Genomic DNA, 13,106 nt, shown 5'->3' on the forward strand with positions numbered 1-13,106 from the left:
AATGTTCCAACTCCAAGTCATGTGAGTGATTTTTACATTTTATTAATTAGTTATTTTTAAATTATGTTATGCATAACTAATCACTATATATTATTGCTGTAGGAAACAATCTTCGTACCTCCACCAATGTCAACTGTGTTTAGACCACCTCCACTTAGGCCTCGAGCACCAATTTGAATTATAATGCCAGATGGAGTATCTCATAACAAGAACCAACCGAATTACATGAGCTTAATGCCCAGCCGCCAAGATTCGAAGAACTAACATATGGGATAAATTAGTCTTTTATTTATAGTAGATAATGACTAATTATTATAATTTAGATAAATTTATAATGATTGACACATTGATACAATGTTTATTTTGATATTTTGGTACAATATTTAATTTAGATAATTTATGTTGTGATAGAAAAGTTATGATTCATAATCAATATTATTGATATTATGTTTGTTATAAATTATTTTTGCAAATTAGTTTTTTAAGTGATTATTATAACGTTATGCTTATAACGATAAAAAAAGGTCAAAAATCTATTATAAAATTATATTTTACCCATAAAAAATGAAATTACTGACATTATCGTCCAAAATTGGTGACTATTTTCATCCAAATGACCAAAATCTATCATAATTTTTTTGGTGATTAACATTTTGGTCCAAAAGAATGTACTGACATTTAGATCCAAATAAAATTAATGACAATTTCCTCCAAGAAAAAAATTATTAACAATTTGGTCCATCAAAATTTTACTGACATTTACGTCCAAAAATGAATTCTTAGTGACATTTTCGTCCAATCTAGTCAACATGACCACATTGATAATCAATTTTGTGGCAAATTTGTTTCTTTGTGCCATGTAGGCATCTTTTTTAAGACAAAAGTCGATGATATGATATTTTTGTCGCACTTTTAACACTTTCCAGAATTAAATTTTGCATTTATATCTTTCATAGACACATTTACATTTATCAGTGAATTATAATTTTAAGGATAAAAGTAATTATTTATGTATATTTTATAAGAAAAAAATATATGTGCCATCGTAAAGTACCTCCAGACAATATATATATATATATATCCAGAAAACATAATTTACAAAAAAAAAAAGGAAAAAACAAAAACCAATGTTATTTGAACATGAAAATGAAAATGAGATACATATGCAATGCCCTGAATTCATATCCATATATGATCTATCTCTGTCTATCCAAAACAACCGTTGATGCTAAAAATAGCATATCATATCATCTTCCCCACAAGTCACACACAAAGAACAGCTCAAACCCTCGGACCAAAATTACATCTTACATAGATACACCATTCATTATTCATACATGGCTTGTTCCCGCATTCACTTCAACCTTAATCTCCGTTTCCCCTCTGATGCGGCACCAATTGCTTCCACATGTCACTCTCCCTCTCGCCTCTCTCTTTCCCTCTCGCACTCCCCTCTCTTCACAACAACACCAAAGGCAGATAATACCACTAATTCTAAAAACAGTGAATTGGATATTTTTAATTTCCCATTTATTTCATGCTTCATTTATTATTTTAATTATTTTTTTAATATTGGGTTTGTTTGCTTTTCTTTGCTTTGCTCCCATTTATTACGTTGGATTCGATTCTCACGCATGTTTATTTATATACCCTCTTTTTATTCGTTGTGTTGTGTTCTGTTGCTTTCTTTCTCCGCTCAGATCGCTTATTCCAGTGCTCCGCGGCGCACGTGTGGTGCGGTGTGCTCTCAGATGACCATGGAGGAGAAGCCTCTCTCTGAGAACCGAATGCTCGTTAGTTTCCTTCTCCTTTTTGTGCTCTTTTGCTTAATGGGTTTTGGGTCTGAGAAGTTGAAATTGAGAGAAAGAGGCAAAAATCTTGTTTTTCTTTTTTCTTTTTGGTTATTTGTCTGTGGTGGTTTTGGTTAGTTGGTTTATTTTGGTTTTGGGTTTTGTTAGATTTTTTATTTTTCTTTTGGTTTTGGTTTTGGATTCTGGGTTTAAAGGGTTTTGGTTTCTAAGAAAGTAAAATGGATGGAATGGAGTCAAAGTTTTTTTTTTTTTTTTTCGTTTGGAAATTTATCTATGGTGGCTTAACTAGTTATATGATCTGTTGTAAAGATTTTTTTTTTTTAATTATTAATGATTCCTCTTATGGTTTTGGCTTCTGGGTTTTATTGGATTTTTTTAATTCCTCTTTTGATTTTCACTTACGGGTTTTTGGTTTGTTTGGTTTCTGAGAAAGGAAAACTGGAGGGAAGGGAGACAATTTATCTTTTCTTAAAAAAAATTATTATTCCGCTTATGGTTTTGGCTTCTGGATTTATGAACTTTTGGTGTGTTTGGTTCATGAGAAAAAGTAGAGAAAAGGAGCCAATTATTCTTTTTTTGATGATTTATGTGTCACTGCTTGATTGGTCAATTTATCTGTGTATTGGATTTTTTGGATTCCTTTTGTGGTTTTGGCTTCTGGGGTAAGGGTTTTTGCTCTGGTTAGTTGCTGAGGGAAAAATAATGAAATGAGTGATGTGTGTATGTGTATTGGTGATTTCTCTGAGGTGGCTTGTTTGATTGATTTCTCTGTTTTCTGGGTTTTGGAAGGTGTATGTGCCTCCTCATCCGTTGATCAAGCATTGGGTTTCAGTTTTGAGGAATGAGCAAACTCCTTGTCCCATCTTCAGTGAGTAGCAAAGTTTCTATTTTTTAGCAATATTCTGTAATTTGAGTTGAACTTTGAACTGATTTTGTTCACCACAATTGACGTATGAACAGCTCCATCACTTTAGTTAACTTAATAGCTACTTTCCATTTGATGCTTAATGGTATTACTATTATAGCTTCTTGACAAAAACATGCTGCATGTATTTGATAAGGCTGTGCAGTTTTGGCAAACTGTTGATTCATTTGGAGCAACTAGCTCCATAAATTGTTATTGTTAAGTGGGGAAAGATGTATGACTATGTCTAGTTGTTTTCACCTCCAAAAGCTAATCTTATCTGAATGCCATTTTTAGAGTGTCATTGATAGTTTTTCAAATTTCAATATTCACTTTTATGGTGCCCATTATCTGCTAATCTGTTATTACTGGTAATCAGCATGAAAGAAAAATGGTGTCATCAAGTATGATGGGAACCTGGAACTAGCAACTTAGGGGGGTGTTTGGGAAACAGTTCAGTTGAATGTAACCCATATTTTTTCCAATCCAACAATGTTGTTGCTTCTCTGTTTTGTGCTTTGGTGCAAATGGACGGTATGTACCTCTAAAACAGCAATCCACAGACACTCTTAATTTGAATAGCTTGGTCTTTTCCCTAAGAAAATCAAGTCTTGAGTAGGATAGATAGACAAGTGAGCTGCATCATCAATTTTGCATTTATTGAAATTTGAAATGTTCACCTTCAAAGGATACACATTTGGTTTGTGTTTTGTTTTCATTTTCCATTGATAGATATGTTTTCACTATGAATACAAAGTGTCATGGTTATTTTTATTGTTTCCTGAATTTACCAAGAAAATGGAAAATCAATAAAATCATCTTTTCACCATTTACTTTCTTGGAAATGAGAAGCAAAATCCAAAAATATGGCCTTTTAGTGAAAAAATATCAGATAAAAATTACATAAAACATACCAAACATACATCGAAGTTTCCCAAGTTCCTCTCAGTCTTTTTTTTAACCCCAATGTTTAACTAAACTTTAATCAGACTTGACTTGAAATTCAGAGGTAGCACTATCACTGACTCTTCTAGTTTCTAATGTTTTAGGAAATGCAATGGCTGAGCTGGGAAGGCTACTAATGTATGAAGCTTCAAGGGATTGGTTGGTTAGTTGCTATTTCATAGTTCATATCCCTGCTATAGTTCTCATGTTTTTTACTTGAATTTTTTTTTGTTCCTACAATTTAATTTGATATTGTTGCAATCTTATTTTTGTTTCTATAATCATAAAATTTGCAAATTGGAGCTATTGTTTTCATCTGCTTGAGGTCAAGCCAAAAGGGAATTGGTTTTAAACTCTATGCTGTCATTGCTGTGTTCCAACTTTCAAGCATCCAGTATAGTTGTCCAAATTTTGTTTTCTCTATAGTCTATACTTGTCTATTGAAATGATGCTTGGTAGGTCATGTTATAAGGGCTAAATAGTTGTTAGGAGTTAAGACATAATGACATATGTCATGTGTCAACCTTGCTCTGGAGTCTGGACTTCAAATTATATTGTCTGGTAGGTAATGTTTTTTAAGGGTTAAATAGGTGCCTGCGGTAAAGTTGTGTCTTGGTGACTTGTTGGTCATGGGTTCGAATCCGGAAACAGCCTCTTTGCATATGCAAGGGTAAGGCTGCGTACAACATCCCTCCCCCATACCTTCGCATAGCGAAGAGCCTCTGGGCAATGGGGTACGAAGTTTTAAATAGGTGCCTGGTTGGGTTGTCTTGAACAATACCTGTCGAAGATAATAGAATTTGTTTAGCTTATGTATGATAAATAGGCTTTGAGGGAACTAAAGAATCTAGAAAGGGTAATCTTGCTGCAATAGTTTATTCAACCAATAACTCCTCCTGAAGAATGTATTGCAGCCCTTTATTCATAAATTTTCCAAAAAACTAAGACAGTTGGATTCTTGAATCTAAGGCTTTCTTTTAATTCTAGTGCCTGAATCTGGAACATGTCACTGATTAACAGTTGAAAATTTTCAATGTTATTTCTTATTCCCAACTAATAGTTTTGTCCACCTCCCATTGCCACACTCATAATCTTGGATTTACTCTTTTTCTCATATCTGCTTTGCTTTCAATGTTTACAGCCCACCGTTTCTGGAGAGATTCAATCACCAATGGGTGTAGCCTCAGTGGAATTCATTGATCCAAGGGAGCCTGTGGCTGTAAGTAGCAGATTACTTTCAATATGTTTGATTAGAATCAAGTATTTGCAGGAGTTCTTGTGGCCTTATAATTACATATTACAGGAGGATTTTTTTTTTTCATATACTAAGTTGTGAGCATTTTAGGGATGTAATTTCTTTAGCCAAAACCAAGCTCCTGTTTACGGGGTATTCCTTTAGTACTGTTAGCATATCGATCATTGTTACTCAGACCTAACTCCTTTTGTGGTGTTATTGCTGTGGTTATGTTATGTATTGTCTTTCTGCAACCTATTGCCTGAATCATTTACTAGTTTTGCAGGTAATTCCAATCCTAAGAGCAGGCCTTGCTCTTGCTGAACATGCATCATCGATCTTGCCTGCAACAAAAACATATCATTTAGGTAATGATACTCATACTAGTAAATAATGAAAACTAGAGGATACATATGTTGCTTATTTTGTAATTTGGGAGCCAAGAATTGTGAGCCACACCCAACAAACATAATTGGAGAAAAAAAATCTGGTTTTTGGTTTGCATATTTGTATATAATATTGTCAATAATTCATGTTAATAAGATAATTACTTGTTTAACGATTGTAAATTCTGGGATGCACTTTTTCAAAACTAGAGTACATTTCTTGTCTGTTCCTTAAATTGATTAATGATTTTTTTTTTTTTTGCTTTTTTGGGAAAGGAATAAGCAGAGATGGGGAAACTCTTCAGCCCACTATATATTTAAACAAGTAAGAATCTTATATTTGCAAGAGAAATATGCTTTTTTGTCCATTATTTTCTTTCCCTTTCCTCCTGATTCTAGCATGGCTTGTTGAAGATAGAGATGAGTTCCATAAAGAATGCCCTGTTGCTTCTTTTGCTTCTCGGTTCTTCTACTGAATGCTAGAGCACCTTTGTTACATATTCCACCTATATTTCATTTTCAGGTTACCCGGGAAATTTCCAGAAGGATCTAAAGTTTTTGTGGTTGATCCTATGCTGGCAACAGGTATGTATAGTCTGCTCATGTTTGAGCCTTTGCTCTAATCTCTTGCACATCATGCATCAACACTGGGGTCTTTTGATCTGTGTCTTCATAATGGTATGAATTTCTTTAGTTTCATGTTGGTCAGTAACTCGCAAACCACAGATGCTCACTAGGGTGTGGTGGCTGAACCTTTGCTTGTCTTCCTCGTCTCACAAAATGCAAGTTTTTTGTTTTGTTCGTATGTGTCTAATATGTAGCCTTAAAGCAACATGTTATATGTAGTGCTGTAATAATTGCATATATCTGGGATCTCAATGTTGGGGTTTTATTTTTTTATATTAAATTGAGCTTTGTGTCATCCTTTTCATGGTTGCACGAGTATGAGCGTGCCATCATTTACAAACTAGAGCTGTATATGGATTGGGTTGCATGTTGGCTTTGGAATTTGTTAGGATCCAACTGCAAAGGTGTGGGATTTGGGACTTGAGTTCCAGATTGGAAGTATAGGATTCTAGTGTGGAGATAATAAGACCTCGGGCTCTCCAACTACAATTGCTAGCTAAGAATCTGAAATTAGGGATTTTGATATGTAGATTTGATCAAGATAGGGAAAGATGAAGAAACAAAATAAATTGAATAATTCTAGTTTTAAATAAAGATATACTATTTCAGTGTATTTTACTTCTTTATCTTTTCCTATTTTTATATGATCTGCATATGAGGATCTTTAATTCCATATCTTTAGCATTATTATTGTTTATTAGGATAATTGTTAGTTATGATTCTATTAATTAGTTTTTTTTTAATTTTATTTTATTAATTAGGATAATTGTTAGAATGTTAGATATGATCCTACTATTTAGTATGATTTCAATTAGTATGATTTCTAGTTATGATCATATTAATAAGGGATATATTTGTATTTGTATCCTTTTTTAAAGACAAACCTGGTTGAAATATTATCAATGAAAAATTATTTTCATAAAATTTCATGTTAGTCTGGGAGAATCTCTCAGCAATACCCTAGGAAATTCATCCAGTACCCCTTGCACTTGTTTTTGTTCTACTTCTACAATAGAACCTTCATATTGCACTGCTTCTTTGTATCCACAATATCCAGTACCCATAGAAACATGGCCAATTCAACATCTGTATGCTTGCAAATCGATTGTAAAGACACTTTAGTTCGTAGCAGTTTAGGATCACCTTGAATTTTCACAAACTACCCTTGCTGTTTGAACTTAATGGTCAGAGATTTCCAATTTACCTTGACATCTCCCAACTTTTCCCACCACGCTACCCCCAATATGATCTACACCACCCAAATCAAATAGAAAGAATTTCTCTGTTATGGTCATTTGTCCTAGTTGAACCTCCATCTGCTCACAACAGCCTTGAGCATTTTTCCTGTTTCCATCACCCCAATCTCACTCCATAGGTTTGAGTAGGAGTCACTTTCAAACCTAGTTGCTGCACTAATTCTTGAGAAATAAAGTTGTGGCTGGCACCTCTATCAATCAAAATCAACTCTCTTTTGCCCTGAATCAGCCCTTCCAATTTCATTGCTTGTGGTTGAGTAAATCCACCAGCTGAGCAAACGGATAAGTCCATCCATTGACACTCCACCTTTGTTTCTACTGTATTGTCAAATGTATTCTCAAGCATCCCTTTCCAATCTTGAAATCTCCCCCTCATCATTAATCCATTCATCCTCTGCCACAATAAGCAACCTGAGGTTTTTTTCGGGGCACTTGTGACCAGCAACAAATGGTCCTCCACAATGGTAACAGAGTTTTGCTTCGTGGCAGCGAAGGTACTCCTAATAGGGCAGGTTCCGGACTCCCCTATACTGTGATCCCGAGCTCGTAGACTCACTTTGATTTGCAGCCATTACGTTCACAGAGCTACGCGCATCCCCTGCTAGATTTCGATTCTGACTTTGGGTGTTGTGAAAGGTGTTCATTGCGGATCATCCAACACTGTGTATCCATGTTCCTCCCTTGGGTTGAAAACGAAACCCATGACTACGCAAATCAACCTCTGGATTTCCTTCTTTTTCAGCTTCCTCAAAATCAGCCGTCAACTCCATGGCACGTGATAGATCCTTCGGTTTGTGGGGATGAATTTTTGCCCGGATCTCATTGCAAAGTCCCACCAAAAAATATCCTCTCAATTGCGCTTCCTTTGTACCCAAGACTTGAGCCATCGGCACCTCGAATTCCTGAATGAATTCAGTCAAAGTCCCCCATTTGGCGCAACGCTATCAAACATTCGTAAACATCTCCCCTTCCGGTATCGCCGTAGCACTTAATCAGCGCTGCCTTGAAAACAGACCAACTCTTCCGCTTTGCCTTTTACTTCCAATACTGGAACCAATGCAAGGCATTTCCTCCATGCTGATAAAGGCCAATCTCACTTTCGCGCTCTACTGGACGCGTTGCACGGCAAAAAACTTCTCCGCATACACGATCCATCCTAACGAATCCTCCCCTTCAAATACTGGCATTTTCACCCTCATTTGCCCAATAATGGCGTGACAAATTCAGTATTAAATCCTCCTAGACTCGCTCGCTCACTTCGTCCTCCGATGCTGGTGAAGGCTCGGATTCCGTCACGGACTCCACATCCTCCAACCCACTGTTCTGCTCCTTAGATGCATTATTGGCTCATTATACATGATGCCTTTGTGTTCCATGAGCATCTTCATCATCTTGCGCAAATCTTTAATGTCGTCGCACTGTTTCGACACCTTTGCAATCACCTTAGTTTATTTCTTGGATGATTTCTGCAACTCAATGGCCATCGCCTTCAATTCGCTGGTTGTTGTTTTCAATGCTGTAACCAAAGATTCCAGCTCAGTGAATCGAGCCTCGTCATGATCCATGATTCTTTCTTCGACAAATCAGACCAGTTGTTAGGAATCTTCTCTACTTTACTAACTGCAACTAGAGGTAGAACAAATGCACATAAGAACCAACACAGAACAGTACACACAGAGATAAAGGGATTACTGTTACTGATAGTTCTTTTGCTCCTTACACAATGAAGAACACTCTCTTCCCTTACATTACTGAGACACTTCTTAGGTTCTCTCAATACAATCAATTCCCCCCCCCCCCCCCCCCCCTTCCTTCTCAAGAAAGATGTAATTTATTCAAAACTACTAACTAACCTGTCAACTGTTGACAGCTGGCAGAGTCTAACTAACTCCCAACAGCCTAATTGTCACTCCTCATCTTATTCTTCCTATTGTACACTAGCCACGGCTTAGCTACAGTAGATGATTCCTCTTGCCTAACAATGAGTTTGCTTCTTACTTTCAGCGTAGGTTGCAGGAAGGATTTTTCTTTGTTCTGTGACTCTATTCTACATGAAGTGGTTCATAACAACTTGGTATTAAAGCCTTTCACAATGCTTCTCAGCTTCAAATGAGAGATGTGGGGGGTGTCGTTGGCATTGCAATGTTTGCCTAGGACTAGCTAAAGGGATAGTGCACACCCAACTTGTGTGGGTGCCAGGGTTGAGAAACAGGGTGAGATGTTAGGATTCAATTGATAAGAACCATAAGAGAGCCACACCACAAAAGCTAGGTATTGTAGTTGGAGAGTCTGAAGCCTTATAAACTGACCCTAGAATCCCACACTTCTAATGACTCAGATCTCATACCTTGCAATTGGATCCTAACAGACAAATTGGATATTAAATTAGCAGAAAAGTAGAAGTGTAGAACTATATTCAGATCATATTGGGTTGGTTTTTCTTGATTTCAAACTTTTACAACCCAAGGCTGAATAAATTTTTCTTGAAAATTTCAATCATTTTGTAATGGCCGGAAACAAGTGGATTGGTCCAAATTTTGGACACAAATCCATTATTTGAACATAAGAAAATTATCTTACTTTGCATGTAATCATTTTTCGTGTACATGCATCTAAAAAATCAAAGGGCAACTTTAGATGTTCAATTTTTGTATTCAAAAAACATTTTCCTTTTGGACACCCTAGTGCAATCAATGACATCTTTGCATAACCCAACAGTGGTTGATCACAGTGGACGTTGATAGTCCATAATCTGATTTAGGCAGTCGTAATTCTGTATTAGGAAGTTATTTGGCAGTTGTTTTATATTATTTTTGAATTAGAAAGTTATAGGTTATGATATGACAGTTAGGGATATAAGTTGTGTTGCAGACTTGTAAAGGGCAATTAAGGTATCATATTGTTGTTCTGTGTTTTGAAGGAGGAAACTATGATAGGGAAAACCCTTTGTGTTAGGGGGGAACTCTGTATATGTACTCAAATCTGGCTTAAACCAGATTATTTCTATCTTTATTTAGAATTTAGTGTTTATTTCTCCAGTCCAACAGAAGTAGACTGAAACCCTAGACGAACTTTACCTGCAATGTCAGGGTTTGAATTCTGGAGTTGCTACTTTTGAGAGAATTTTACGTAATCACCACCCCCAACCAAAGGATTAATCTCACAGCCCCGCCTTTGAGAATTCTCGGTCATATACAAAAAAAATTACGTGTGCATCAATTACGTGTTTCATATTAATATTTTGTATGAATTGCAGGTGGCACTATAGTGGCAGCTGTGAGCCTCTTAAAGGAACGTGGAGTTGGCAACAAGCAGATTAAAGTGGTAAGGAATAGTAATCTGTTTATATTCAGAAGCTAGATTTCCTTTGTTACCAGAATTCTTTTCATTTTAAGCCAAACATGTTTCTATTCCTGTGCTTAATTAATTAGTTAACTCTGGTAACAACTACATAACTGAAGTTTGTTCTTTATGCATTATGCCATCTACATTATGCATGCTGCATATTAGGTAAAAATTTCAATATTGTTACTGAAATCAATGTTTTAAACCGAATCGTTCATTGTACCAATAAAAATACTAATTTACAGTTCATTGATTCGACCGTAGAGAAACTGTAGTAGATCATGTAATAATTAAATATATTTTTAATGGATACATCATACATGACATTGCAGATATCTGCTGTTTCTGCCCCTCCTGCTCTTCAAAAGCTGAGCGAGCAGTTCCCTGGGTAATTTTAACAAAACTTCAAATTTCTTAACTTTCTTTCAAGCAATAGATTCTAATTATGACATTTTTGCAGGCTTCATGTGTATACTGGAATAATTGACCCCGAAGTTAATGAAAAAGGGTTGGTGTCTCATGATATTAAAATTTGAGTTAAATGCCTATGTACTAACAGTGTAAAAAAGTTTAACATTGTCATCCAATAACAATTCACTGTTTAAATTAATTTAAGATAATTATTTTAAAAGTCAACAAACTTAGCATATATAATGAGTTGTGATTGGATGATTGTGTAAAACGTTTGTTTTACATTGTTAGTAAATAACTCTTAATATTTATTTATGGTTAAACTATTCATTCTTTCTCTATAGTTTACATTTTAGTTTTAGTCCCTATACAAGAAACGGTAAGTTTTAGTCTCTATACAGTTTTGTGATGGTTTATCACTGTCAAAAATGTTTTATAGCAGTTTTACACTGCCAGAAAATGTTCTATGGTGTATCAATTTTGGACCAAAAGACCCTGTTCCCTTTTGTTTTCATTTTTTGTTCACTTTTAATTTACAAAATTTCTACCTTGTTTTAAATTTTTTTCTCTTCTAAAAAAAATTGTGTAGGAAACAGTGAAAACAACATTTTTTTTATTTCCAATGTTTTCTGTACAAATCTTTGAATTGAAAAAAGAAAAAGCAGGTTGAAAACAAGGTGGTAGCAGTTTTGTAAATTAAAACTGAAAACAAGAAACGAAAACAGAATTAAGAGGCGCGTTAACTTTTTATGTATGTGTAGGGACTGCTACAGTTTTGATGTGGAGACTAAAACTTAAATGAAGATAACTATAGAAGCCAAATAAATAGTTCATGGCAAATGCTAAATGCTAATTAGTATCTGATTAAGGAATTTAAAGTAAATTTTTTTTATTGGAATGCATAAAATTGTATTTTTTATGATTTTTTTCACTTTCTTATGATTTTGATAATAAATATTTTTTTTTAATTCTTTAACCTGTGTCCTGTGGTTAGCAAGACCAATAGTTTATTTATTTGTTTATATTTTAGTTAGCTAATTTATAGAGTTGTAGCATTGTTAATGTATTTCTATTTCTGTGCTTAGGTTCATAATTCCTGGCCTTGGAGATGCTGGGGACCGTAGCTTTGGTACAGATACATGAAAATTATACGAAATACCTCATCACCTCTCCCTTGGGTGCCATATTTTACAATTTTTGAGGCCCAAAATTTGTCATTATTTTTTCGGATGGATACTGAAGTCTTGATCAGTGGCACCCTTCCGGTTTACAATTACATAGGTGTTGGTCATTATTATTATTATTATTATTATGAATTACACAGGTGTTGAAAGTTGAAACTCGTAACGTGAAAACTGGTTAGCATGTTAATTCAAATTGTTTTTTATAGCTTAAATATATTTTGGATCCCTTAAATTTGGGGTCTTCTCTTTTAGTCCTCAAATTAAAATTTACTGTTTTTAATTCTTCAAATTTACAAAATAAAAAAAAATTGTCATTTTTAACTGATTTACTGTTTGAATGCATAATTTGTGATGTTTTTTATTGGAGGGACTAAAAATAACATTTCACAAAGTTAAAAGACAAAATGTAAATATTAATTTGGGGGACTAAAAACTATATACTCAAATTTGAGGGACTTTTATCAAATAGGATTCGAAGCAAGCAAGGACATTTTACTTTCTGTACTTTCCAATTTTTTTAATATCCCTAAAGTACCATTTTCATATTATAATTTTCATCTTCTTATCTACTAAAAGACCTTCGCACACCTCCCTTCCTCTTCTACAACTTACACTCATCTCCACAACTAGCAAGCATTGTCCTCTCTCTATCCTCTTTGGGCGGAAGTTGTCTCCGTTCATCCCTGCTCAATTCCGATGAAGGTGGGTGGCGTTTGGTTGAGGAAGACGCCCAGGTTTGTACCTTTCTATTTATTTGCAAAGTTTATATTATGAAACACTCCATTCTCTAATACAATTGTAAGTTCCTAAGTTCATTTTGGGATTTTCAATTGTATTATGGAATACCCATTCTGCAGTACAATTGCTAGTTCGGAAATGTGGTCTGGAATACCTATTCCAGATTTAAAAATTGCTAAACTAAAATTGTATTATGAAATACTTGTTCCATAGCTCATTTTGGGATTTACAATTGTATCGCATTATTCTGTAATACAATTTTAAG

General features: G+C 34.8%; 1 protein-coding gene across 3 annotated transcripts; it reads left to right on the forward strand.

Annotated features, from left to right (window-relative positions):
• Positions 1-1,156: 1,156 nt before the first annotated feature.
• On the forward strand, positions 1,157-12,402 carry LOC100797953 (putative uracil phosphoribosyltransferase). 3 transcript variants are annotated; one of them, NM_001254963.3, is given in 12 exon segments: positions 1,218-1,475; positions 1,701-1,793; positions 2,601-2,679; positions 3,765-3,823; positions 4,802-4,879; positions 5,181-5,262; positions 5,557-5,605; positions 5,804-5,865; positions 10,420-10,487; positions 10,841-10,896; positions 10,969-11,016; positions 12,005-12,402. In NM_001254963.3, coding segments are annotated over 12 exon segments (870 nt in total). In that variant the 5' UTR covers positions 1,218-1,337; the 3' UTR covers positions 12,063-12,402.
• Positions 12,403-13,106: the final 704 nt, after the last annotated feature.

This window comes from Glycine max, chromosome 3 (assembly GCF_000004515.6).
Source record: "Glycine max cultivar Williams 82 chromosome 3, Glycine_max_v4.0, whole genome shotgun sequence".
In the NCBI taxonomy this organism is placed as follows: Eukaryota; Viridiplantae; Streptophyta; class Magnoliopsida; order Fabales; family Fabaceae; genus Glycine; species Glycine max.